This window comes from Nothobranchius furzeri, chromosome 9 (genome assembly GCF_043380555.1).
Source record: "Nothobranchius furzeri strain GRZ-AD chromosome 9, NfurGRZ-RIMD1, whole genome shotgun sequence".
NCBI lineage: Eukaryota > Metazoa > Chordata > Actinopteri > Cyprinodontiformes > Nothobranchiidae > Nothobranchius > Nothobranchius furzeri.
In genome coordinates this window covers 57,616,701-57,643,921 of record NC_091749.1, presented here as the reverse complement: position 1 = coordinate 57,643,921, position 27,221 = coordinate 57,616,701, and the positions used below count along the sequence as shown (strand labels likewise).

The 27,221-nt window shown below is 40.6% G+C and overlaps 1 protein-coding gene across 1 annotated transcript in view; it reads left to right on the top strand.

Annotated features, from left to right (window-relative positions):
* The window catches only part of LOC107381323 (heterogeneous nuclear ribonucleoprotein C), a 50,201-nt gene that overhangs the window by 21,672 nt on the left and 1,308 nt on the right, over positions 1–27,221 (top strand). The window contains exons 3-5 of the mRNA XM_054732146.2: positions 20,607–20,657; positions 24,472–24,638; positions 26,007–26,120. Of these exons, the coding sequence (XP_054588121.2) occupies positions 20,607–20,657; positions 24,472–24,638; positions 26,007–26,120 (332 nt within the window). The remainder of the gene's footprint in view (positions 1–20,606; positions 20,658–24,471; positions 24,639–26,006; positions 26,121–27,221) is intronic.

The window sequence follows — 27,221 nt, the reverse complement described above, 5'->3', positions numbered from 1 at the left end:
AAGGAGTTCTGCTGTGTGGTAGAGCTGCTAATGCTAACATTTAGCTTCTACTAGTCGGGACAAGTTCTGCTCTTTCCTGGACGCCAAACCAAAAACAGCCTTCACCGTCACGAGACAAGATGGGTGAGTCCATGAATGTTAAGTGAGAGTGTGACATAGATCTGTCAGGATTTTCAAATCCTAGAGTTTCACCATCTATTGTGTATTTCTAAAGCAGGAAATAGGGGTAGAAAGTTATTTTCACTTTCAGCATGCATGTTAAAGAGAGACTGTAGGCAGTTTTGACTTTGCTTTTATCTCCTCACTGTACGTTTGTCTTTTTAACATCTTAATCTAACAGCTGAAGTGTCTCCTCAGCCTTAATTAGTTTCTACAGGTGTAATTTATCACTAAATCAAATAAAACCGAGGTGTTCACGATCTAAAACATGCAGAAAATGTGCAGACTCCAATGCTGGCATGTCAGCTTCACTTTACTAAGTCCAACAGGGACCAGACCGACACTCTGAAGTTGCAAGTGTGGTATTCTAGCCACGGGGGGTCTGAGTGATATTTCATTAACCCTTCAAGGAGCCAAAAATAACAAGCAGTTGACTGTTCCTTCATTTAAACTGTAAAACCATGGACTGTATATATCTATATTCTTTAGGCACTTCTAGATGGATGCAAACTGCATCTCATTGCTTTGTACTTGTGACATGTGCAATGACAATAAAGTTGAATTCTATTCTTTTCTATTCTAAAGGTTCGTTTTATCTCACACTGGCTCAAGAAAAAAATACTTAAAAGTATGAAAAAGTTGTATAGCATACCTTTAAATTCAGAGTGACTGATCATTTTCTGAAATAACAAGTAAAAATGGTTTCTCAGTGAGTCTGCTTTTTAATTTTTTTTAGATGAAAATGACTACAAAACTCCACTGGGACAGTAGGAGGTAGAGCAGTTGTCCAGTAATCCGAAGGCTGCAGGTTTGATTCCGGTTCCGACCAGAGAAGGCTGCTGTTGTGTCCTTGAACAAGACCCTCCTTGCCTGCTGGGGGTGGTCGGAGGGACTGGTGGCAACTGTTTGGCTCCCCAGAGCAGCTGTGGCTACATCGTAGCCCATCACCAACCAGCATGTGTGTGTGAATGGGTAAATGACTGCTTGTGTTGTGAAGGGCCTTGGGGTTACAGAACCCTAAAAACAGGCCATTTACCATTCACTGGCTTTTACTAAAACTCATACTTGTGCATAATCATCCATTAGATCTGGGTAGATACAGAAGAAACCCATATCCCAATTTTGTGGCTGAGAATAGACTAAAATAAATCTTTAACCCTCTCACTGTCCTAATGGGTGTGACCCCGTGAGGAAAGTTGACCGTTGAGCAGGGTTGATGGTTTATCTCATGGGTCCATGTGGCAGGGGTGAGGAGTGAGCACCACCTCACCCCTGCCACATGGATCTCAAGGGATAAACCATCAGTTCCGCTCAATGGTCAACTTTCCTCGCGGGGTCACCCATTAGGACAGTGGGAGGGTTAAAGACCAAGAAAAGAGAAAACAAATGAGCTGAACGAGATTAGTACATATTTGTATCTTTCACACATAAACACGTCTTTAATCAGAATAAGAATCAGAATCAGAATAGGTTTATTGCCATTGTCAGTGAACAAACAATTCACAAACTAGGAACTTGCTTCGGTACTAATGTGCTACATATAACATGAATAATAAGATTAAAAATAGAATAAAATATAATAAAACTAGCATAAAACGTTCAGCTATAAAAAATGGCAGGTAATGGTAACATGGCCGATAACGTGACATTGTGTCGAGTACAGAAGACGAGCTTGGTTGTGTGTTTATAATCTATTCACAAGTCGACAGATGGAAAGAAGCTGTTCTTATGGCGGGAGGTTCTGGTCCGGATGGACCGTAACCACCTGCCTGAGGGGAGTGGCTCAAAAAGTCTGTGACCCGGTTGAGAAGGGTCAGCTGCTATCCGACCTGCATGCCCCCGAGTTCTGGAGACGTACAGGTCCTGGAGAGATGGAAGGCTGCAGCCAATCACCTTCTCAGCAGAGCGCACAATGTGCTGCAGTCTATGTTTGTCCCTCACTGTGGCTCCAGCGTACCACACAGCGATGGAGGAGGTGAGGATGGACTCAATGATGGCCGTGTAAAACTGCACCATCATCTGGGCCGGCAGCTTGGCCTTTTTCAACTGCCACAGAAAGTACATCCTCAAACACAAACACAGATTTTGGTGTCTCTCTCACATTTGTATGGATCATTCTTGAATCTCCTAAAAACTTTTCTCACATCTCCTTTTATCCACCTCCACGTTTTTCTCCAAGCAGTTTTAACGCTATACAGTTGTCCACTGTCTTTCTGTCTCTCCTAATGTCTCCGTCTGTCTCGGTCTTAACAAGAACGAGGGGGATACACAGACAGATGTTTGCAGAGTGTGGCAGATGTTAGCTGAAGTCAAAGTTTTGCCCTGGGAGGATTACGGACTGCAGTCTGAAGTTGACTCAGCAAATGTCAGTACTGTCGATCAAAGTTAAAAACCAAAAATGGCTCCTGTGAGAGGATGTCTGAATGGCAGCTTTCTGTTTGTACTCTCTGCCCCCACCCCCCCCCCCCCCCAATTCCTAATACCTTTATTTCCTCCGTGGCTTCACAGCAAAGTCTAACAAGGCACAGCTACCTTGTCTCATCTTTGAGTTTTGCTCCAGTCCTTTTGTCTTTGTTACTTTGCTTTTAGCTGAGAGCATCTGAGTTAATTTTAGCTCTGTGTGACTGCGCTGCGTTGCCCTTCACGCTGAGCCAAAATGACTTTTAGCTTTTAATACTTCAGTAATTTCAGGACAAGAGCACATTTCAGGACATGAAAATGATGTGGGGACTTGTAAGGATTGGAAAGGCTGGGAGAATTAATGACTCTCAGCAGCCCCCGTAACCTTTTTAACTCACAGCTTTAACTTGATTCTGACAGGGACCCTGTTAGAGACACTGTTAACATCTCATGCCCCTCACGCTCTCCAAGGGTGCAGACAGATTTCCCTTAGCACTTTCAAATCCACCTTCCGCCTCTTGGTGTAATGCTGCTCACTGGCTCAGAGATCTGAGACCTCTTCCAGCCAGATCTTCAACTTCTAACACAAGACACCAAAACCAACTCAGACAGAGCCTTCTGAGAGGAGAAGTGGCAAATGCAGAGTCACATGCAAGCAGATCTGAACTCCCTTTTTGCAAAGAAATAAAAAATTAGATGGGAACATTTCACAAATTGTGTTTCATGAAGAGGACATTTAAAGGAATCAGTTGTCCGACATCACAACAGGACATGAAATTACAAAATCACACTGAAATGGCACAGTTGATACTTTTTCAAGAAGCTTCAATTGTGGCTACGTCACAAGAGGCGCACGGCATAATTATGAGCAAATTCCAGCTTTCCTATCTCCTATAAACAGTTGTTTCCAGTTCGCTAGCATTTTTATTTTCTTCACCTGTCTTTAGGATTTGTTTCTGCTTCCAAAGTCATGAAATTATTTCCCTTTTTCATCTCCACTCATTGCTAATGATGCTGAACACACCCACAAAAGTTCCAAGAGATCTAATTTTACTCGACACTCCAGACTGACTGATCTGAATCATTATTCATTCCACTCGTCCTTCATGTTGCAACTGATACTTCAGACTCATCACATCCATCAGAAGAGTCTCCACCCAAACAGCTGGAGGAGAAACAGACTCGTTCCTCTCAGTTGTCACCTAAATAAATCCCTCGTGCATCTGTTATTCTTATCCCATCCATTCTGTTCACTTTTGGTTTGGATTTCTGAAAAAGTAGCAATAACTTTTTATTCCTGTAGCGCCTGATCTGCTAATCTGCTGTCTAAGATGTGCTGTCTATTTTGCTCCATCTTCCCTTGTGTGTGTGTGTGTGTGTGTGTGTGTGTGTGTGTGTGTGTGTGTGTGTGTGTGTGTGTGTGTGTGTGTGTGTGTGTGTGTGTGCGTGCTTGATGCCTTATTGATGCATTGCTCCCCAGCTCCTCTCCATCAATGTAACTGCTCCTCTGCTCCTCATTTTGATAGTGATGGTGCAATAAGACCTAAAGGAGTGTTAGCTGTTCACTAGATAGAGGATGAGTGTAATTTAACCCTATTGGTGCAATCTGCCAGACCGAATGAATAATGTTGAACCATAATTCCACGCACGCGGTGGATTAAATGCATCATTTCTTTGGTACAAAGACAGAAACATTTTGCTCTGGAGCTCTGGTGCTCATGTCTGAATTCAACTCATGTTTAGGTATGTAAATAAACATCTGAAAAAATAAGGTAGGTTTAATCATACACAGTGTGCCACTGATGCACAGATTTTGGTTTTAAGGGCTGATACCGATTTTTGTGCAGCGCTGATCTGTTTATACAGATTTATCTCAAAAACCAAAACTTTTTTTTTCAAAAGTCTGATAAACTTGAAAATTGTCTACATAGAAGATTTGTCTTTATTAGCATACGTTAGCCTTTAGTTAGAGTGAGCGACCAGGAAGACTAAAGAAAAAAGCAAGAATTTCAAATGGCGCTGATTATTGATTAAGCTGCTAAATATTGTCTGATTCATTTCCAGCCAATTTTTTGGTAAATCTCTAATTCAGATTAGTCTGCATCTGCAGTCCCTGACAGTTTCATGTAGTGATTTGTCGGTGGAGAACGAAACATTGATTTGACCAGTAGGTGTCGGCTCCCTCTTGGAGGAGTCAGAGTGAGTGAACAGACTAGCTGCCCCCAAGCTGCTACAAACCAGCTAAAGGTGTGTGCGTGGAGAAAGGAAAAACAAACAGCGGGGAAATGAGTCATTGCAAGAGAGGCACTAAGATTTGGCCACATTTTAACTGCAATGACAATTAAAAGGCAGATTGTGGAAAATGCAAAGGGAAACTAACAGGTTCTAGTTCAACTGTAATACAGTTTTTACTTGCAGAATTTGTTTTTGTCGGTTTCTTATTGTCATTGCAGTTGTACAAGGAAATGGACTTTGCACTCCATCCATCCATCCATCCATCATCAGTTACCCACACGCTCTCTCTCTCTCTCTCTCTCTCTCTCTCTCTCTCTCTCTCTCTCTCTCTCTCTCTCTCTCTCTCTCTCTCTCACTCACTCACTCACTCACTCACACACACACATACACCCATGCACACTTGTCACACACACAGCCAGTTTAAGGTGCAAATTTAAAAGTATAAATCTAACATGGTAACAAGACAAGTCTAAGCTATAAAGTGAAAAATAAAGTCAACATCATTTAAATGTTAACAGTCACATGTTGAGGTAGATGGCTTAAAGAACAAATTATAACAAAAAATAACACATATTCAAAAACTTTGCATGAACTTAGATAAAAGAAGCATACATTGTCAGCTTTTGTCATAAATTCAAAGAAAATTCATTTTAATTAGAACTGGTTTCATTTGGTTTTAGGAGAAGTATTCTTATAATCTCAGCAACAATGAAAAACCACATCATGATAGCTTTTTCTGTCATGGTTTCAGAGTTTAATGTCATTTTGTCCTTGAGGGGATTTAGATGTGTTCATTGCTAGTTTCGGTGGTTTTCTATTATTACTTGTATAAAAACCTTTTATGTAATGAATTAATTATTTTGAGGTTTTTTATTTGGTTTGGAGTTTTGATTTATTCTGAATTTATTCCTTTCCTGTGTCTTTGTTTGTCTTTGATCTCCCCTTGTTGTTCTTTTGGTTTCCTGTTTGCTCATCAGCTCACCTTTTCATTTCATTCATCTCTTGTCCCTCTTCATTTACTCCTCAGTTTCTTCAAATACTTTTCAGAAGCTTCTTTTCTCTTATGGCTCCTTGCATTATGGCTTCTCAACACTAACATCAAATAGAAATTCCCAGCTGAACAGCGATGTCCGTGTGCACATTTGGTTCTTTACAAGATTGTGTGTCTGAATTTGTGTCTAAAAAACCTTTGAGGCATTTTACAAAAAAAAAAAAAAAACTAGAGGAATAAACAGTGAATGTGTGTGGAACAGAGACAAGCAGCGACAGTGATTAAATGAAAGGGAAAGAGGGAGTAGATTAGCTCTGAGTTCGTCCTTAGAGAGTCTGAGAGGGCGAACAGCTACCAGCACTCCCTTCATCTTCCTCTCCTCCCCCATCAAAGCCTCTCTGCTCTCGTCTTGATCGTGCTCAAAATCCTTCTCTCACTCTTTCTGTCTCTCCTCTAATTGTAAGTCTATAAACTCGTTTTATATAATCATTTCTTTGCATTCCATTAAAAAAATCCCCCTGCACAGTGTTTATGTGCTTTATCTCATTTTTAACTATCTCTCTCTGAGTAAATCTGGATTTTATTGTGTTTTTTTATTAGTTTGCTGCATTGTGCATTGCACACACAGCAGTATACATAACCTTTAAGTCTGGTGCAGTTTAACATTTATTTTCAAATGTTTATTTTGTCAGTTTACAAAATGCAAAGTGATCAAACAGGAGAAAATTCAAAGTGAAGTCAATATTTGCTGTGTGTTTATCTTACATTACTTGAACTGTATGCAGCAGCTGCCTTTCTGCCCTTTTTTAAATTATTCTGAACAGCAGACTGAATTTTTAGAAGGCAGGGTGGAGGTGCTGGTGGCAGATCTTAACATTGTTTGCTAATCGTGATTGTTGCAGCATAAAGGTCGGATTTTTCAGAATGCTGTAGTCAAGGTTGCAGCATTTTATAGCTGTGATTTCTCTAAACTAAAACTAAACTTAGCAAGAACAACCTTAAATGTATTTTATATAGATATTTTTGTTTAGAGCCAGTGGGACCATTAATTCACCCTAAACAATCTTCTTATAATGGGACGGTCACTTTGGGACAGGACTGTATTCAAGAAAAAGGATTAAAAAAAGTATTAGTTTTCAGGGATTGAAAAGGGATTGGAAAAATAAAACAACACTGGTGTGAATGAACTGTGGTGACTTTAGTAGATTTCATCCATTCATCCATTCTCTTGAATCCAAAGGCGTTCCCTGGCCAGCTACAACATAGTCCCTCCAGTGTGTCCTACATCTTCCTTTGGATCTCCTCCCTGTTGGACCTCACCAGGGAGGCATCCTAACCAGATGCCCGAGCCACCTCAACTGGTAGATTTCCATATAAATCAATTATTTTAGCTCTTACACTGTAGAATTAATGTGGATCTCTAATTTCCCAGCATGTGCTTTACTGGAGACAAAAGGTATTTTTCATGAGCTTTGAATGTTGTAAAATACTCGTGTGTTTAAGACTTATTGTGAATGAAAGAAGGAAGGTCTTTGAGATGTAGACGGAGTAAAAACTACACCTCACATTAAGATCTGTTATGTTTCATTAAAAATCCACCCATAACTATCAGTTGCAATAATAATAAAGAACAGAACATATGCATTTGAACTTTTCTTCATCATTTCAGCTTCAGTTCCATTTTTCTCCCAAGAGGACACTTTGGTCAGCTCGGCCTGGGCTAGGTGGGGACCAGGTTGTGTTTACACAGCCGTATACGGAGATTAATAAGCGCCAAAACTTAGTAAACAAAAGCGGACGTGAGCAGTGCTGCTTTTGCTTCCTACTCTTCTCCCTGAGCTGCAGTGCAACCATGGTCTCCGCTCCCATCCAAAAGCACCCACAGCAGACGGTGGGTCTTTGAGCTGCCGCTGCAGCTTGGACCGGTCTGAGCTACACTTAGAGAAGATGTTTACCCCACTGAATCCAGATTACTAATGAATCACACATGTGGGAACCCACAGCTGGCTGATTATATTGGCACTAACCAGAGGCTCCCACCAGTAGCTGGTGTGAGAGTGGCATATCATCAGCTGGCCAATCAGTCCATATATGGTCAGTTCAGTGGAAACAGGATAGAAGAATTATGCATGAACAATGCAAATGTAGAAGAAGAAGAAGAAGATATCATTTCTATAGCGCCTCTCGAGATAAAAATCACGAGGTGCTTCACAAAAACAAAAAATTTAAAAATATAAAAAAGAATTTTGAAAATTATTAAAAGTAGTTTTAATGAACAAAAAATAGATAATTGTGATTAAAAAATGTAAAGCAAGAGAGAGTGAATAGGAAAGAGGGAAATCAGTGGATCCTGAGGAAGGTGGAATAGGTGGGGAGAGCAGAACGAGGAGAGAGTGATGAAGGTCACACCAAAACCAGCTTGAACAGGTGAGTTTTGAGCTGCTTTTTAAAGGAGTCCACTGATCTCAGGCTCAGGGTGTTACGTCCCCGACAGGAGATGTTAAAATGTGAAGGAGGGGGTAACATAAGAAATACAACAGTGGCGTTTAAAATGGGTTTAATTGTGATAAAAGGTTCTAAAAACAAGAGCAAACAGACGGCGAGCATTATTAAAATAATGCAAAACGAGAAATTCACTATAAGGTTAACAGTTAAAAGACAAATTATCAACTACAGGTGCTGGCCAGTAAATTAGAATATCATCAAAAGGTTGAAAATATTTCAGTAATTCCATTCAAAACGTGAAACTTGTACATTATATTCATGCAATGCACACAGACCAATGTATTTCCAATGTTCATTACATTTAAATTTGATATTCATAAGTGACAACTAATGAAAACTCCAAATTTGGTATCTCAAAAAATTAGAATATTCTGAAAAGGCTGAATATAGAAGACACCTGCTGCCACTCTAATCAGCTGATTTACTCAAAACACCTGCAAAGGCCTTTAAAAGGTCCCTCAGTCTTGTTTTGAAGGCACCACAATCATGGGGAAGACTTCTGACTTAACAGCTGTCCAAAAGACAATCATTGACACCTTGCACAAGGAGGGCAAGACACAAAAGGTGATTGCTAAAGAAGCTGGCTGTTCGCAGAGCTCTGTGTCCAAGCACATTAACAGACAGGCGAAGGGACGGAAAAAATGTGGTAGAAAAAAGTGTACAAGCTCTAGGGATAACCGCACCCTGCAGAGAATTGTGACGACAAACCCATTCAAAAATGTGGGGGAGATCCACAAAGAGTGGACTGCAGCTGGAGTCAGCGCTTCAAGAACCACCACGAGGAGACTCATGAAAGACATGGGATTCAGGTGTCGCATTCCGTGTGTCAAGCCACTCTTGAACAAGAAACAGCGCAAGAAGCGTCTCGCCTGGGCCAAGGACAAAAAGGACTGGACTGATGCTGAGTGGTCCAAAGTTATGTTTTCTGATGAAAGCAAGTTCTGCATTTCCTTTGGAAATCAAGGACCCAGAGTCTGGAGGAAGAGCGGAGAAGCACATAATCCACGTTGCATGAGGTCCAGTGTAAAGTTTCCACCGTCAGTGATGGTGTGGGGTGCCATGTCATCTGCCGGTGTTGGCCCACTCTGTTTCCTGAGGTCCAGGGTCAATGCAGCCGTCTACCAGGAAGTTTTAGAGCACTTCATGCTTCCTGCTGCTGACCAACTTTATGGGGATGCAGACTTCACCTTTCAACAGGACTTGGCACCTGCACACAGTGCCAAAACCACCAGCACCTGGTTCAAGGACCATGGTATCCCTGTCCTTGATTGGCCAGCAAACTCGCCTGACCTTAACCCCATAGAAAATCTATGGGGTATTGTGAAGCGGAGGATGCAATACGCTAGACCCAACAATGCAGAGGAGCTGAAGACGACTATCAGAGCAACCTGGGCTCTCATAACACCTGAGCAGTGCCACAGACTGATCGAGTCCATGCCACGCCGCATTACTGCAGTTATTGAGGCAAAAGGAGCCCCGACTAAGTATTGAGTGCTATACATGCACATTCTTTTCATGTTCATTCTTTTCAGTTGGCCAACATTAGAGAAAAAAACATTTTTTCATTGGCCTTTAGAATATTCTAATTTTCTGAGATACCAAATTTGGAGTTTTCATTAGTTGTCACTTATGAATATCAAATTTAAATGTAATGAACATTGGAAATACATTGGTCTGTGTGCATTGCATGAATATAATGTACAAGTTTCACGTTTTGAATGGAATTACTGAAATATTTTCAACCTTTTGATGATATTCTAATTTACTGGCCAGCACCTGTATATAACACCTGGTTAAAACTTTATTAAAAGTTTTACCTAAATTGAAGGTGTTTTAAAACACAATGACGTTGATAAAAGTCTAAAAACTAAATCAGAGTTAACCTTAAAACACAGTCAACACTAGGTGACATGCACAAAAGATCCATGTGGATCACTCAGAGTTAAAACTACAAGTTAAAACTCATCACAACGACGGGGTTAAACGAAACAAGACCTGGATGACAGCAGAACCCCTGCACTGCTGCCTCCCAGACTGCTGAAGGCACAGCCTTTTTATCCCAGGTGTGGCTCATCAGGAGGATTCAGTTCAGCTGTGCTCCTCAGCAGCCTGGAAGAGAGGAGGAGGAGGGGCGGTGTCCAGTCAATCACCAGAGCTGGGTGATCCTGGCTGCTTTTTCCCCTCTTCAGGCTGGCAGCCGTGACACCCCCACACATAAACAAAAGAAAAAGGATATAAGTTAGTAAAGGACACAATAGTAACTTTTAAAACTTTTTCTTTAACAGCTAGGATCACATCAAAACAAGAGAGACCCCCGATAAAATAAAACAGGCTATCTAAAATCCCTACTCTTCATGCACTTCGCAGGCGGGCAGATTAAGCACATGTGCTGTTGCACATTCTGACCAGCAAAGGGAGGGGGTTTAGCCCCTGCCCTTCCTGGGGTGCTCCCGAGATGGTGGAGTAAACCACCAACGCTAACCCGCTAGGTGCAACACCTGAGCCTGCCTGTGGGGGTCATCTCTGGATCCACGTCTTTTATCCTCCTCTCATCCTGCTTGGCTGGATCAGGCTCGTGGACTCTGAGAGCCCATCCAGCAGTGGATCCTCCAGCGGGAGCTAGGCCTCCAGAAGCACCCGCCAGTCATCCACAAAGCCATCTGTTTAAAACCTTGAAACAAATAAAACACCATTAAAATACCACCACCAGGGATTGTACATTCCTTCATGGTCTGCTGTTTAAAATAAACATCCCGGACGAGCCCCCATTTATGTTACGTCCCCGACAGGAGATGTTAAAATGTGAAGGAGGGGGTAACATAAGAAATACGACAGTGGCGTTTAAAATGGGTTTAATTGTGATAAAAGGTTCTAAAAACAAGAGCAAACAGACGGCGAGCATTATTAAAATAATGCAAAACGAGAAATTCACTATAAGGTTAACAGTTAAAAGACAAATTATCAACTATATAAAACACCTGGTTAAAACTTTATTAAAAGTTTTACCTAAACTGAAGGTGTTTTAAAACACAATGACGTTGATAAAAGTCTAAAAACTAAATCAGAGTTAACCTTAAAACACAGTCAACACTAGGTGACATGCACAAAAGATCCATGTGGATCACTCAGAGTTAAAACTATAAGTTAAAACTCATCACAACGACGGGGTTAAACGAAACAAGACCTGGAGGACAGCAGAACCCCTGCACTGCTGCCTCCCAGACTGCTGAAGGCACAGCCTTTTTATCCCAGGTGTGGCTCATCAGGAGGATTCAGTTCAGCTGTGCTCCTCAGCAGCCTGGAAGAGAGGAGGAGGAGGGGCGGTGTCCAGTCAATCACCAGAGCTGGGTGATCCTGGCTGCTTTTTCCCCTCTTCAGGCTGGCAGCCGTGACACAGGGGGAGAGAGTTCCAGAGTCTGGGGGCCACAGCAGCAAATGATCTGTCAATGTAAATGCAATAACCCCACCTAGCCCATGCCATTAATGCGAATGCACCATAATGTACAGTTAGTGGTAATATGTGATGGCCAATATGGTCATCTGATAAATGGTAAATGGCCTGTATTTGATATAGCGCCTTCTAGAGTCCTGGAACCCCTCAAGGCGCATTACAACACAAACAGTCATTCACCCATTCACACACACATTCACACACTGGTGGGGATGAGCTACGATGTAGCTACAGCTGCCCTGGGGCGCACTGACAGAGGCGAGGCTGCCGAGCACTGGCGCCACCGGTCCCTCCGACCACCGCCAGCAGGCAACGTGGGTTAAGTGTCTTGCCCAAGGACACAACGACAGACTGAGCGGGGCTCGAACCTGCAACCTTCCGATTACTGGGTGAGCACTTAACTCCTGTGCCACCGTCGCCCCGATGTTGGACTCCATCTTGTAAGTAAATGAAAGCAACAGGAGGCTAAATTCAAATTAGCTTAAAATGTTGTGGGCAGAATCACATTTCCAAGGAAAACTCGCATTCATTGGTTGAAGTTTATAATTGCAATTGCAAAGCTGTAGCTTCCCAGAGGGACTCTCTAAATGGCACCCTTGATGAATCCTTCCATATTCCTTAAAGTCCATTGAACTTCTCTGATATTTTTTGAGGTTTGCAGTATGAGAACCTTCCTCTGTAAGCAGGCTACACACAGACGATGCTTCAGTTTTCTGCATTTTGACAAACTTGGGGTGTGTCCGAATCCACAGGAAGGATGCTTATGAGTACGGGTCCTCGCCGGTCTAGCAAGACCGGGTCCTTGAAGACCGCTAAAACCGGAAGTCAGCGGGTGCTCTTGCTGAATTCGGACAGTCTAGCCTTCACCTCTACGGTGGCCCGTAGGTCCCGTCACAGCTGTGGCGGCAGCTGCACGCAAAGGAAAAATGCTAAAGCTAACAAAAATCGAGCAGGAATATTAAGGAGCTACAGCAGCTTCACGTCCATCAGCAGCGTTTGTTCACAACCGTTTTCAGGTAAAGTAACTTTGTTTATTCTAGAAGCTTTCAGGACTTACATGTTAACTTTAGATGGTTTCATGTATGTTTTAAGCTACAGAATGAACTTGTTAAACGTACACAACACATTACTACAGAGTATTATCATGTAGGTAATTAATATAAACCAAATGCATTATAAATGTTGAATGCAGTAGGATGTTTTCTAATGTAAATTGGACCTTAGAACTAATTTTGCATCAAATGGGGGTAAAATGCTTTAAAAAACAGGCTTTTTAATAAAGAGTATTGAAGTGTTTTCAGTGTGCATTTATTTATTCAACTTAAGCCTAATAATGATTAGATCTGTCTTAAAAATGTAAATTCTCTGTAGTTTTTATTTATTCCCTGCTGCTTTTGTTTAAACTGAACAGAACCAGTGTACTGCAGGTTATGTTTTGTTTTACATTTTTCTATAAAAAAAACAAACTCTTATTTAATCTATTACAGGTCAGCATGCACTATGCTGCACATCTGCATCGGTGCTGGTGAAGTTGTGGGTCTGGAGGATGAGCCTGAGGAAGATGTGTGTGGAGGAGGTCAGTGGTGCTCTGTCCTAGAGGAGGTACCTGCAGACCATCACTATTGTTAAACGGCAAGTCATTCACAGAGATGTAACAGCCGTCGTCTGAGCCAGCCCAGCAGTCCCTGTAGATGGACGATGGAGTGGACAGTGAGAGGAAGCATCCCAAAGCTCTCTGCAGACCGTCCTGTATGATGTTCCTCTGACCAGAAACGTCCAGCCAAGGGTCTGCTCCAGCCCTCCATCCACGTCTGGATCCTCCTGCAGCAGATCCAGCTGCACTGTTAAAGACTTCCTGCTCACTCAGTTTAAATAAATGATCCAGGAAGAGTCACTCAGGTTAATCCTGCTTTAACCGTACAAAACTGGTCCATACTGGTTTTGATCTGTAAATAAGTTTAACCTATTATAAATAATCTTGTCTCCTTACCATCTTTTCATTTTCTGTTCATGTAACATGTTCAAAAAACATCTGTAATAATAAAACTGGTGATAAAATCAATGACCAGAAAGTTATAACATTAACATGATGACAGTAGAAGGCCTCTCCCAGGATGACCAACAGGTAAAGCCTCTCCTGATCCTGGACACCTGCAGTCCTACAGAGAAAATCAGAGACACAGGTGACAAAAAGGCAATAAACACATTTTTACATTCATCCACATGAGAAGATAAAAATTATATTCTTCACACAAACGTTTTACTTCATTAAAACTGTGTAAATCCCCGAATGTAAAACTACTTTTCACAGAAAAACTTCTGTGGTTGTGTGTGTAAACAGCTTCACTCTTCACCTCTAAGCTTAATAAAAATGCTTCTTTTCTCCGTTGTCCTTAAAATAAATGACAAGTTTAATTCGCTACACACACACACAGGAATAACTGGGACCCGCGATACTGATTTCTGCCTAAAATGTAGTTTAAAAAACAAATATACAAACGAAAAATGTCTATAAACTGAACCGCGTTAAGCTTTTAAGGTTTCTTACGTTTAAAACTTCGTAGCTCTCCCCATTTTCTCTGCCTGTTGAAAATCCACAGCCGGCGCCCACAGCATGCTGGGATAGCCTTGTTCTGTGAGGATACAACAGACCCGCCCTCGAAATGTGGGCAGAGCGAGGACGCGTTTGAGGACGTGAGTATGAGTATTCTTGGAATTCGGACAGTACTCGTCGCTGCGCTGTGACGTCACCGCACTCTTACAAGCATCCTTCCCGTGGATTCGGACACACCCTTGGTCAAGTAGCATGTCACACGCTGCATGATAATGACTCGTCAACTTCATCAGCAGTTTGCTGCAGCTTTTGAGTAATGAGAAAGTTTGGCCAAAGTTGGGCCCATTTTACTTTAGCTTGCATGTTGTTTAATCATGGTGCATTTTCTTTGCTATTACTCACACAACATAACACCCTTTTCGGACCAGTTTCCATAAAGCCATAAATGGTTAGGAGCTGCGGGAGTCGTGTTTGGACGAAAACAGGAAAAGGAGCGCAGAGGGAATAAAAAGGGGCTTACAATCTCTGCTGGTACTCAGTCAAATCCTCACTTGAAACCAACTGCACTGCATTATTTCTCTTCCAATCCTTCATAATCTCCCTCACTGTATCATCCTGTTGGCTCATTATATGCTTGCAGAATATTAAATATTCCCAAAGCTGCAGAACACTTTATTGCGGCTAAGAAGTGTGCAAATATTGCTTTTGTAATCATAGAAGGACGTGCTTTAGTGTTTAATCTTTTGGACAGATATCTTAATGTGAGATCAGATTATGATGAAGAAGCTGTTCTGCAAACTTTCCACTAAACTTTGCAATTAATTCCAAGGCACTGTGGGTGTGACATTAATCTAGATTTTCATCCTAATTAAGTATGTTTGCTTATGGAGTAGGAAGCAAAGCTAAAATCTAATAAAAACAACTTCCAAGAAAGAGGAAATCCAGGAGGGTCAAAAGTTCAACACATATGGAGGATGTTTGAATGATTCACCAACAAAATATTAATACACACAAAACAGAGATATGTTGAGTGTTCATGTTGTAGAGATAATAATTTAAAGGAGAAAATGTTGTTCAGATCTGGAATGTGTGTGTGTGTGTGTGTGTGTGTGTGTGTGTGTGTGTGTGTGTGTGTGTGTGTGTGTGTGTGTGTGTGTGTGTGTGTGTGTGTGTGTGTGTGTGTGTGTGTGTGTGTGCTTGGTTGTTTGTCCTGTGTCTCTCTGTGTTGCCCTGCGATGCCCCTGTCCAGGGTGTACCCCGCCTGCAGGACCGGAGACAGCTGGAGATAGGCACCAAACCCCCCACCCCCACCCAGGGGCACAAATTCCTCCTGACTGAATACTAGAGTAATCTGTCAAGTGTTAAAAATTACTCAGTTCAAGAACTTTAAAGACTTCTCCCTCTAAACATTCATCTAATTCTACTCAGTTCAATCACTGAAAGGTAATCATTAAACCTAATTATTAATGCAAATATAAATCCAAGATCATGATGCATTTGTAGTAGAAATGCACAAAATGAAGAGTTTTTAAGAGAGCTTTTAAAGGTTTTGTCATACGTGGAACCCAAACATGTCTTCTCCTTTTCTCTATCTGTTCTCATTTTCAGCCAATGATCTGTTTTGTTACTGTGAGCGGTCTATATTTAGCTCAGGCAACTGAAATCTTCACTCATTTGTACAATAAGTTCTCAATCTTTCATTTTAGCTGTCAAACTTTCAAAATAAATAAGTATTTTCGGGGTTCTGATTGCATAGAAGTCTAATACCAAAGGAGGACTGATTGTTCACCGAAGGAGTCATGGCCAACAACAAGAAAACAAAAACGGAAAATTGGTTTGTTGATTTCCTGTCTGAAATTTAAATAGCGGCGTCTGTCAGGTTTCTAAAAGAGTCAAACAACATACCAATACTTTATCCCAAGTTTGTTGCTGTTTAGGTTTTTTATGCACGGAATCTGTGAAATGCTGATGTTTTCCAGCCTTTTGGTGGATGGTTTGGAGGAAATCTCTGGGATGCCTTTTTTTTAAATTATTTTTTACAAAAGCAACTCTCCTTTTGTCAGTGAGCACAAAACACACACAAAGACACGCTGAGCCCGAGATGATTTATGGCCAGGCACGTCTAATGGATTGCTCTGGCACTTGAGAAATTATGAAAAGAAATTAATTAGCCTTTAGTAACCCCGCTGTCCATCTGCTGTGCTCTCTTCTGGTCTCTCCGGCGCCTCTCTTTGCATGTAATTGCAGTTTAAATGGGCCATACTTACCTGTCGCAGATTTATCTTCACTAAATCACGCAAAAGCACTGACGGCAAGTCATTACAGCACCACAGCGACATTTTAATGACCCAGCAGTCATTATATCACGAACAATGAAATGTTTGTTATTCAACATACATCTGTATCAGGGTTGATTTCCTGTATTAATCCTCTGTTTACACGGTGAAGGATGTAACTGCATGATCCCTCTGTTGCGCCGTTTAGTGATCAGTCACTGTTATTTAACAACAATCTGTTAATCTCACAAATTAATAATCAGGTTTTACTCTGTCTGGTTTCCACATAATTCCTGGAAAAACACCAATGCGTTATGGGTTACTTGAATTTTTAAAGTATCCGCATGAATTTCGCATAATTTGTTTAAATTGTGTCTTAGAAAAAAAAGATCTATTTTGAATTCTTACTAAAGTTTTGATATTTGCATATTTTTCTAAAGATTCTTAAAAACTTTCCTTTGCACATTTAAAAAATGTATTTAGTGATCTTGGAAAAAGTAACGTTTAAATGTTTTAGTGATCAAATTTTGATATTAATTATATTTATTCCGAATTTTAAATAACAGTAATAATCTCCTCTGTGCTTAAATTTCTTGCAAAGTTTTGCTTTTGCGACAGCATTCTTTCTAACAGGCATTGAGAGACGTTGATTATTGTTTTTGTGCAAATTTATGACTCATATATAATTTACAATGTGATGATTTATTTAGTAACCCCAGTTTAATATAAGAATAACGTTAGAAAGTTCATTTAAATAGTTTTTGTCATGATTTACTCAGAATTTTTGGTATTTTTGAGAGTGAGCAGGAACTTATTTAACTGCAAACTGCAAATAAAAAATAAAATTTAAACTAAAAAGATTGTGATTGTTCCTGACCCAGTTGTTGGGAGAGAAGACAAGAGAAGAAAAACATAGGAGTTGTTTGACACCAATTAAACTCCAAACTGAGGTTTGCATTTAGTAACCTAATAATTCCTACACAATCTAATAATTTGTAATTTCATTAGCAGCTGAAATCACAGCTGGTTGTAACGTCTAACTTTGTCAGTAGGTGGTAGTAAATCCAACATGCTTCTCCTTTAGGTTAAATACAAACTAATAAAATCTTAAATGTGATTTAATAAAATAATAAAAGGTCTATTTGGCTGAGAAGTTAAGGAGTTGCTGCTGAACGAGTTTTATTGGTGCAGCATAAAGACAGATTCACCACAAATGCCTTCTTGATTTTATTCAAGTGATTTGATAAAATGTGCTAAAACAGCCTCTTACTTTTAAGTAGAATATTTGGAAGCAGTTTTGAGATTAGATTGAAATTATGGTTTGCACTCCTGATAAGTGTGTTGCTCAGAAACTAGCACTTGTCATAAATTATTTGGAGGTTTCCTGTCCCCTGAGCTTAGAAAACCAGCTGGCATGAGACAGAAGGGTCCATGAGAGCAGCGCTGGAGGAAATGTGATTACGGTTTGATCCTAAATAACTCTTCAGCTAAGACTCAGGCTGTTAGGCTCTTTATTTTGCTGTGATCATGTGCACACATTCATGTGTGTTAATGGGATTGGTTCTAAATTATTTGATTATTAGAGAGAAGCTGACGACGTCCAGGAGACTCGTCCAACTCCTGAGACTGATAGAGAAACATTCTGAGAGCCAGAGTCGCTTCACAAATGTCCTGCCCAAAATTCATGTCCCAAATATCAATAATTGTTCTTTAAACAGTGGCCTGGTGGTATGACTGTCCGCCCTGGGACTGGGAGATTAGTGTTCAAATCCCGGTCGGGTCATACCAACGACCTTGAAAATGGGACCCGATGACTCCCTGCTTGACACTAAGGTGTTGGATTGGGGGCTTAATCCATCAAATTGTTCCCAAGCACAGCCACAGCTGCAGCTCATCGCTCCCCACGGGATGGGTCAAATGTGGAAATGTATGTCAGCACCTGCCACCACCTTATCGGAGGCCCAAGGTGCTGAACAGCACATAAAAACAAGGATTAAAACAACATAGTACATGAAAGAGTAAAACTGACTAAATAAATAAATAAATAAATAAATAGAAAAGTACAAGTAAAAGTAATTAAAAGCTATAAAGTGCAAAAGGTAAAAATACAAAAGCCAGGGTCAACGATGATGGGGGAAAGCTAGTAGATAACGGTGAGTTTTCAGGCGAGACGAACTCCCTTAGAGAAGGAGCTTGTTTCACTGCCGGAGGAAGCTCATTCCAGAGTGTAGGGGTCATCGCTGAGAAGGCCCGGTCCCCCCTTGATCTGAGTTTAGAGCGAGGGACTTCCAGCCACTCCAGCTCAGCAGAGCAAAGGACCCGAGCAGGGACACGCCGCTGCAACAGTTCAGCAAGATATGGGGGAGCACTGCCCTGCAGCACCGTGAACACATGGAGGAGGATCTTGCCCAGTAAAACACCAGGAGCCTGTGCAGAGACGGCGTGATGTGGTCTCTCCTTCTGGTCCCAGTCACAAATCTCACAGCAGAGTTTTGGAGTAGCTGGAGTCGTGCAGTAGTAGCTTGACTCAGTCCAGCATACAAGGCTTTGCAGTAGTCGATACTGTTTTCAGATGTACTCTGGACAGGAGAGGCTTTATCTTGGACAACCGTTTCAGATTGAAAAAGATGCTCGAACAACCGTGTTTATTTGTGCGTCAAATCTAACGGCTTCATCAATTTTCACCCCTAAAATAGTGACCACATTCTTCTTATATTGTGTCATTTCAGCTAGTTATTCACTAAGGAGAGCCTCTCCTTAGTGAATAACTGGAGAGGTGACTTTAGAAATAGTAAAAAAAAATAAATAAAGAGAGAGAGAGAGAGATTTCAGAGTAGTATGATGAATAGATTAAATTTAAGTAAAGTAAATTTTCTATTCAAAGTTCAGTCGTGGGAAGAAATGAAAAACTGATAAAGGGAGCGATTCAGAAATGGAAAAGAGGGGCTGCGCGCCACATGGAGGGATTATTAGAGGCTTGTTTGAGGGATTTGGAGGGGTGGTGAGGTCTGACACACCAGAATAGGATCTCTCTGTGGCTTACTTTCACTCATCTCTCCACCATTCTCTCCTGGTGAATCAGTGTGCCACAACTATAGCATCATTCACCTACTTCTTATTCTTTGGGTTTCAATCATGTTGGAATGTTTGTGTGATATCTGACCCGGCTCACTTTGCTCCAGGTTTCTATCTGACTTTAGGAAGCTGGTTAAAACTGGCTGGAATTGCTTTGATCTCATTCCACAATCAGACTAGCCACAGTTACAGCCATGATTTTCCTATTTTGTTTATGTAGCATAAGAATTGTTATCCACACAGATAAGAGGACAAAGATGCCTCGGCACCTTTTTAGAGATCATCTGAAGAGGTCTGGGTCCTGTTTTTGTGCTTGTACTTTTTCCTCTGCTTTTTATAAATAAACCAAGGTCAAATTGAATCGCTGCCTCATTTTTTATTGAAGCATTGCTATGTTAAAGTTAAAATGAGTTGCCATAGTTGAAATAGTTCAAAAGCTCAGAGCATCTGTCCCCCGCTAGGAAAGAACCAGGAAGGTTTGGACCAGACTGGTTCCAACCAAGCTGCAGCCAGCTGCAGACCAGATCACGGGTTAAAGACCAGCAAACTGGTGCCGACACCTGAGATTGAACCAACGATGATGCTTCATGCAGTTTTAAATTGATTTTCAAACCGGATGCTACGGCAGACAAATCTAGTGTTTTTTTCTGTGCCCTTGCAGATCATGAACACAGAATTCGTCCCTGTTGTTTCTTCTAACCCACACCAATAACTTGTACATTTTAAGCACTTTAGTAACATTTAGCTGTTATTTCTCAGCCTCCCTCTGATTTCCCTTGTTCCTATTCATTTTCTCTCTGCCTTTCCTCACATTTTTAAAACATTGTTAATCGTTTTTTAAAAATTTTTATATTTAAAATATTTTTTGTTTGTTTTTGTGAAGCATCTCGTGATTTTTATCTTGAGAGGCGTTATATAAAATATTGTTTTCTTTCTTCCTTCCTTCCATTTCCCTTACAGATCCGAGCTTGACCTGGACTACGACAGCTATCAGGAGGACTACTATGACAGGTACTGTTGGGAAACTCACGCACCTTACCACAGTTTGTCACAGGAAGCTGAAGGAATAAGATTAAGTGGATTCTATAGTGTTTATACAAGAAATTGCTGCTTTCACTCAAAAAATGTACATTTTCATATAATCAGACGTAATCCTGCTGTCAGCTGTGTTCATGAACATGGCTTCAAAACCCACAAAAGCACTATCTGATTATTTATAATCGAGTAAAGCATTTTGGAGGCCTCTGACTCTGAAGGCGCGATACAAGTGTAGGTCATTTATCATTTAAAACTAGGCATAGACACAACACTAGTATCTAATTTCTTCTTGCATGCATGATTATAGAAAGCAATTTTCTTTGAATAACAGAACAGAATGAAATAAAATAATTGAATTAGAGCAAGATTACTGGTCATAAGGTTTTAAAAAGAACAAAACAGTGGGTTCAAAGAATCAACAAGTCACAAAACACGTTTTTTGTGTCTCCTGACAGCTCACCGCTACACACACATTCTTGCTGCCTGAACAGGTTGATAACAGACAGACAAAAACACACTGAAATCAGGTTTATTGTTTTGGGACAAAACTCTTAGCTCAGCAGTTAGTTATGTGTGTGAGTGTGCGTGCGTGCATGCGTGCGTGTGTGTGTGTGTGTGTGTGTGTGTGGCCACACGCGTCTGTGTGTGTGTGTGTGCCTGCGTGCGCTGTGAGCTCAGCAGTCAGGTGTACAAGGTAGCAAGCTGAGCTTTGTGGCTTCTGTATTATCATTTGAAATTGCTGAGGGACCCCCTCACACACACACCCCTCACCACCACACTCCTAACCGCTGCTCTCAGCACATCTGAATAACAGAAGACGACCACACGGCACAAAACAACACATTCATAATGCTCACACACACACACACACACATCATTTTTTGTTCATCATTTTTCATCAACTTTCTTGCAAACATCGATGCCCAGATGCTCTGATAATTTTCTGTCATATTTTGTGTTTTATTTTAGTAGCTTTGATTTGGTTTTCCTTGCTGTGCATTTTTCAGTTTTTATTTGGTGGGTAACACTCACCACTGATTTTCAATTTGTTTGTAACACAGTTCCATGATTGTTCTCCATACTGCTGGCTAATGCTACTGACAGCTGTGTGTGTGTGTGTGTGTGTGTGTGTGTGTGTGTGTGTGTGTGTGTGTGTGTGTGTGTGTGTGTGTGTGTGTGTGTGTTGTGTGTGTGTGTGTGTGTGTGTGTGTGTGTGTGTGTGTGTGTGTGTGTGTGTGTGTGTGTGTGTGTGTGTGTGTGTGTGTGCGTGTGCGTGTGTGTGTGCGTGTGTGTGTGTGTGTGCGTGTGCGTGTGCGTGTGCGTGTGTGTGTGTGTGCGCGTATGCGTGCCTGCATTGGTGCGTTTTGATGTCAGTACATGGAGAAGAGAGAAATGAGTGTATTTTGTCCACCGTCCTCTTGTTAGAACACAACCATAAAGTGTCTTTCAGCCCACAGATAACAGCTCTAGCTGACTAAGCTGCTTTTCTTGTGGGGTCTAATCCTCAGAGACAAACACTCCCACATTCACACACTTTTTTTCTGTAATCCTCACTCGTCCGCCATCTCTCATTGTCTGAGCTTCCATTCTCTCAGATGACACTTCAAAGTCGGTGTAACATCACATTGTGTATCTGCCTCTGCAAACTGCTCTAAACGACTTTAAACTCCTATAAGTCTTTGGTCGCTGTTTCGCTGCACGGGCAACACCCAAATCCTCTAAGCTCACACGCTTGTGGTGTCCTAATAAAACAAATACACCTCATCAACATCTGGCATTGTCATCTGTGTGTTCGATGAAGGCAGTGTGTGCATGAATCTAATCTACGGTTGTTTTTAGTGATTATTGGTTTTGATCTTGTGTTTGTCCTGGTCAGTGGGTCAGTGAGTGTCAAGGACTCTCTTTTTATTCTTTTTTTTATTTTTTATCCCAACTATATTTCTATTTCTGCAGAAACAGCCAGCCACAAAGCGTCATTTCTGTAACCACTACAGAGCTTGACTGTGATACACCCCCTCCCTCATCTCCAGCACTACCAGCCTGGCGGGGAGCTATTGATTGGCCCTGACAGAACCAATTACGTTCAGTGACAGATAGAGACGTGGAGCAGTCCATAGGGAAGAGGCAGGGGCGAGACTAGCGAAACAGTTTCACTCGTCTAGAAAATAAAAAACAAAGAAGTAATGAATAAAGATGTGCGTTTTTACATAAAGAGTTTATTGCCTTTTTCTATTTCATTTTGAATTTCTCTGCTTCTTTGACTTGTACAAAAGTAATTCAAAATTTCAAACGAAAGTGCCGGCATGTTTTATTTGAGGTGTAAAGAGTAGGTATTTTATTTATTTATTTATTTATTACTGAATGAAATAAGGAAAAACAACATTTCAGTATTTCACTTTAACATGCTCATAAAAAAAATATTTTTACAAAAATATTCTTTGAAAAGGTTAGAAAATGAAACAAACTCCAACTAAATGTGAGATGTCAATTTTAGGATGTTCTTAGGTTTCATGAGTACATCCTCAGACTTTTGACCAAATGGCCTCAGAAGTCAGACTTTTAATGATAAAGCTGTCAGATGAAAAGGCATCAGGTTTAAAACATTATAAGGCAGCATAAAAAAACAACATCAGGTATCAGGTGAAAAGTCGACAAACCAAAAAATCATTAAAGGTGTGGAGCACTGAAAACCTTTTTTTTAATGACTATTTCTGAAGGCTGTTGTTTTACAGTCCAGGAAATAGCAGGGGACATCTCGGCTAGTAGAAGTAAACCGTTAGCATTAGCGACTTCACCACACAGCAGAAGCTCCTCCAGGCTTGTGTTATTTGTGGAGATGATATCAAAATATCAACGTTGCAAGTCCGTGGTGGTAGAATCGTGTTGCTGTTATCCAGTCCGGGGCGAGATGTCCAAATATCAGGAAATAAGACTCCAAATCCTGCCATCTGAGGCTCAGGTGGGATGTGGACAACTTTTAGTGCACCGGTATGTTTTTTCCACCCGAGAATGACTACTAGACACCTCTGCAAATATATTTATTATACACGTGAACCACTCCTCGTATCAGTATCAGTAGAGGGGAAAAGAGTTGTCGAGCAAAGTAGTTTTAAAAATTTTACAAAAAATAATCTAAAATGAGCTCTGATAAGCGGACGACGATGGATGGAATGAGTAAAAATAAAAAAACAAACTCAGGTATCGGAAAGAAAACTGTCAAAACCAAAAATTGTTTGTTATCAGTAAAAAAAGAAATCAGTCAGAAGAAAAAGCATCAATATCATGTGGGAAGTTACCTGGGAGAAAATACCAGGTATCAAGAGACAATTGGTCAGAAAAAATGTATGTTTACCTGATACCTGATGTTTTCCCTGATATCCAAATCTGTTGGTTTAACTTCTGTTTTGATGTTTTCCTGAGGATGTCCTAAAATAGACTCTAAATAAAGATTATTACTGATCAGTTTTTAATGATTAGATGTTTTTGTGTATCAGTTTTTTTCATTTGAACACAAGTTTATTGACTGATTGGGATTCTAAACTTTACAATTTGTTATCTTAAGCTGAAACTTTTAAAGCCTTAAACTTTATATGAAGACTTTGGATAGCTCAGTTTTTTTTTCCCAGAATAATCATCTTATTTTCACCCTATTCTGCCATCTCCGCTGGGCCAAAAATAAAATTAATTAATTAATAAAAACACAGAAAACTTCCCTTAAAAGTACAACTAAGACACAGTCAGGGCCGCTATACTGTTGTTTCTAAACGAGTGTCTGCCTAATTTGCAGGGCATATGACTACCAGCGAGTGCCAGCATCCATCTCTCCTCCACCTCTGGGACAAAGTCCAGCCAAGAGATCCCGTTTGTCCGCCTACTCTAGTGGGCACCGACGCAGTCGAGACAGAACCTACTCTAAAAGATCCAGAGCCCAGTCCACTTCAAGCACAGCCAAGTGTGAGTAACGATAAAGGGCTGCTACTTAGATTGCACTTAAGGCTCAGAACATTATGTAAAATATCATCTGTTGTGTTTATTACTCTATGCTGCAGGTTTCTACTGTTTTCATCCAAAATCTTGGTATAATACATGATTGCCCTCCTGGTCTTAATGTTTAATTTGATAAATTTTGCGTGAGCTGCTGTAGTTAAAATGTATTTTTAACTAGAGAAGATATTCTAGTTTAGTTGCTGTTAAATTCTTCATGTTAGAGCTGATTCTCTTCATTCATTTTGGAGCTGCAGTGTGTTTTCTCTGTTGATTGAAGTTGCATAAATGAGTGTTTTCAATGTTTTCTGAAACAGGGTATCTGCAGGTCCTTAAAAAGTCTTAAAAAGTCTTAAATTTGCTTTTCCAAATTTAAGGCCTTAAAAATCCTTAAAAATGACAAATAATCCTTAAATAGTTTCCAAAGGTCTTAAATTACCAAAGGCCCAATAAACAAGATTATTTTATTTCTATAAAATTTTCATGAATTTCTAGTTAGTTCAGCATGTTCTGTGTACGATATTGGCGTAAGCGGAACCGTACACATTTGGTTGGTTGTGAAAGGGGGCTATTGTTAGATGAGCATGCTAGTGGGAGTTTGCGCCATGGGGAAGTGCAACATTAATGGTAACTGGATGGTTAATCCCACGTTCACGACGTGGTTAGCACCGGTTCCAGAAAATAGCTGGAAATTATAGCTTAAATTTAATTTAAAAAATAGCTTAAATTTGGTCAAAGTGGCCTTAAAAAATGTCTTAAAAAGTCTTAAATTGGGCTCCTTTAATCCTACAGATACCCTGTGAAAGCAATGACACACTTTTCCTGACACACTTGTAGTTTATGTAAGGTATAAAGCTAACTAAATCTTTGATTAGACAAAAACAGAAATCAAATGAAAAACAGCCCCAGCTTCCAAGAAGATGGGTTTTATTTTGTGGAAATCCGTTATCTGTTAAAAAAAAGAAAAGTCCCTTGTTTTACAAATTTGAAGCTCTGGTGGAAGTAAAAACTATACCAACGATATCAAATGGAGGTATGCTTTCTTTGATTCCACGGTTGGATGATTTCTTCAGCATGTCCTCGTGTTGTGCCCGATAGTCACCTATTGATTTAAAGCAGGTGGGGTGAAGCAGAAACCACTAAAAACGGTGTGTGTGCGTGCGTGCGTGCGTGCGTGCGTGTGTGTGTGCCTGCAAAGCGTTTAGCTCTTCCTCTAAATAAAGTTCTCACTGGGAGTCGTTTTTCCACCCCACATATCGGCTACACTCGAAGCCCTGCCAGCAGGTATTTCAGGTTCAGTAGCTTCCTCGGTCATTTCCATCCCCTCTCTCTTTACAGTGGGTTTGGAGGAGTTGCAGGTGATTAAAAAGGAGCTGACTCTGATAAAGACACAGATCGATGGGCTGCTTGACACTCTTGACAGGATGGACACACAGAGGAATGACGACAAAGGTGAGACGTTCATTCAGGGAGACAGTGGAGGCACACTGCTTGGTGATCAAATGATAGATAATCTATCAGCGCATCACAATCGTTTTCAATCCAAAGCACCGCGATACCTCCAGGTTTCTGCTTGGTTTGCTGCTCCACTCACAATCAAATTTATTTAGTTTGCTGCAGAAAACCGAGTCCAAAGACGAAATGTGATACAAAGGATGGAGTCACTTGTGCTTCACTGAAGAAGCATGTTCCTGCAGAAAGAGTTTTGCACCAAATATGTAACATATTACATTCCAAGAAGAATTCAGATGATTGCAATAAACTCTACAGGGGGAGAGATTTTGCTGCCCTCTTGTGGACATTTTTTCTGTAGTTGCATCATTAGAGCTCTGGTGATAAAACCTTGTTACCAAAACCTTGTTACCCTGTTGGATATAACTGCAGCTTTAATTAAGCCAATTATAAACTAAAATACAATAAACACCACACAACTGGTGAAATCCAACCTAAGAGCCAATCACCTATGGATTCATTAACATTTTCTTGATTAAAGAGAGCGCTTTCACCTTGAAGTTCCCATCATAACATTGAATTCAATTCAAGTTTATTTATATAGCGCCAAATCACGTCAAGAGTCGTCTCAAGGCACTTCACATAATAAACATTCCAATACAGGTCAGTTCATTAAGCCAATCAGAAATAATGTTTCCTATATAAGGAACCCAGCAAATTGCATCAAGCCTTAGTCAGTGACTATACAGCAATCCTCATACTAAGCAAGCATAAAGCAACAGTGGAGAGGAAAACTCCCTTTTAACAGGAAGAAACCTCCAGAGAATCCTGGCTCAGTATAAGCAGCCATCTTCCACGACTCACTGGGGATCGAGAAGACAGAGCAGGCGCACGCGCACACACACACACACACACACACACACACACACACACACACACACACAGACAAAGTAATGTGTCTATAGTTATATTGTGATGCCTTAGTAAATATTCTATTTGGTGAGATAAACTTTATTGTATTTATCCTAGTGGATCTATAATTAAACGGGTAAACTAGCAGTAGCACATCCAACATCAAGGAAAGCAAAAAGTTATTATCAG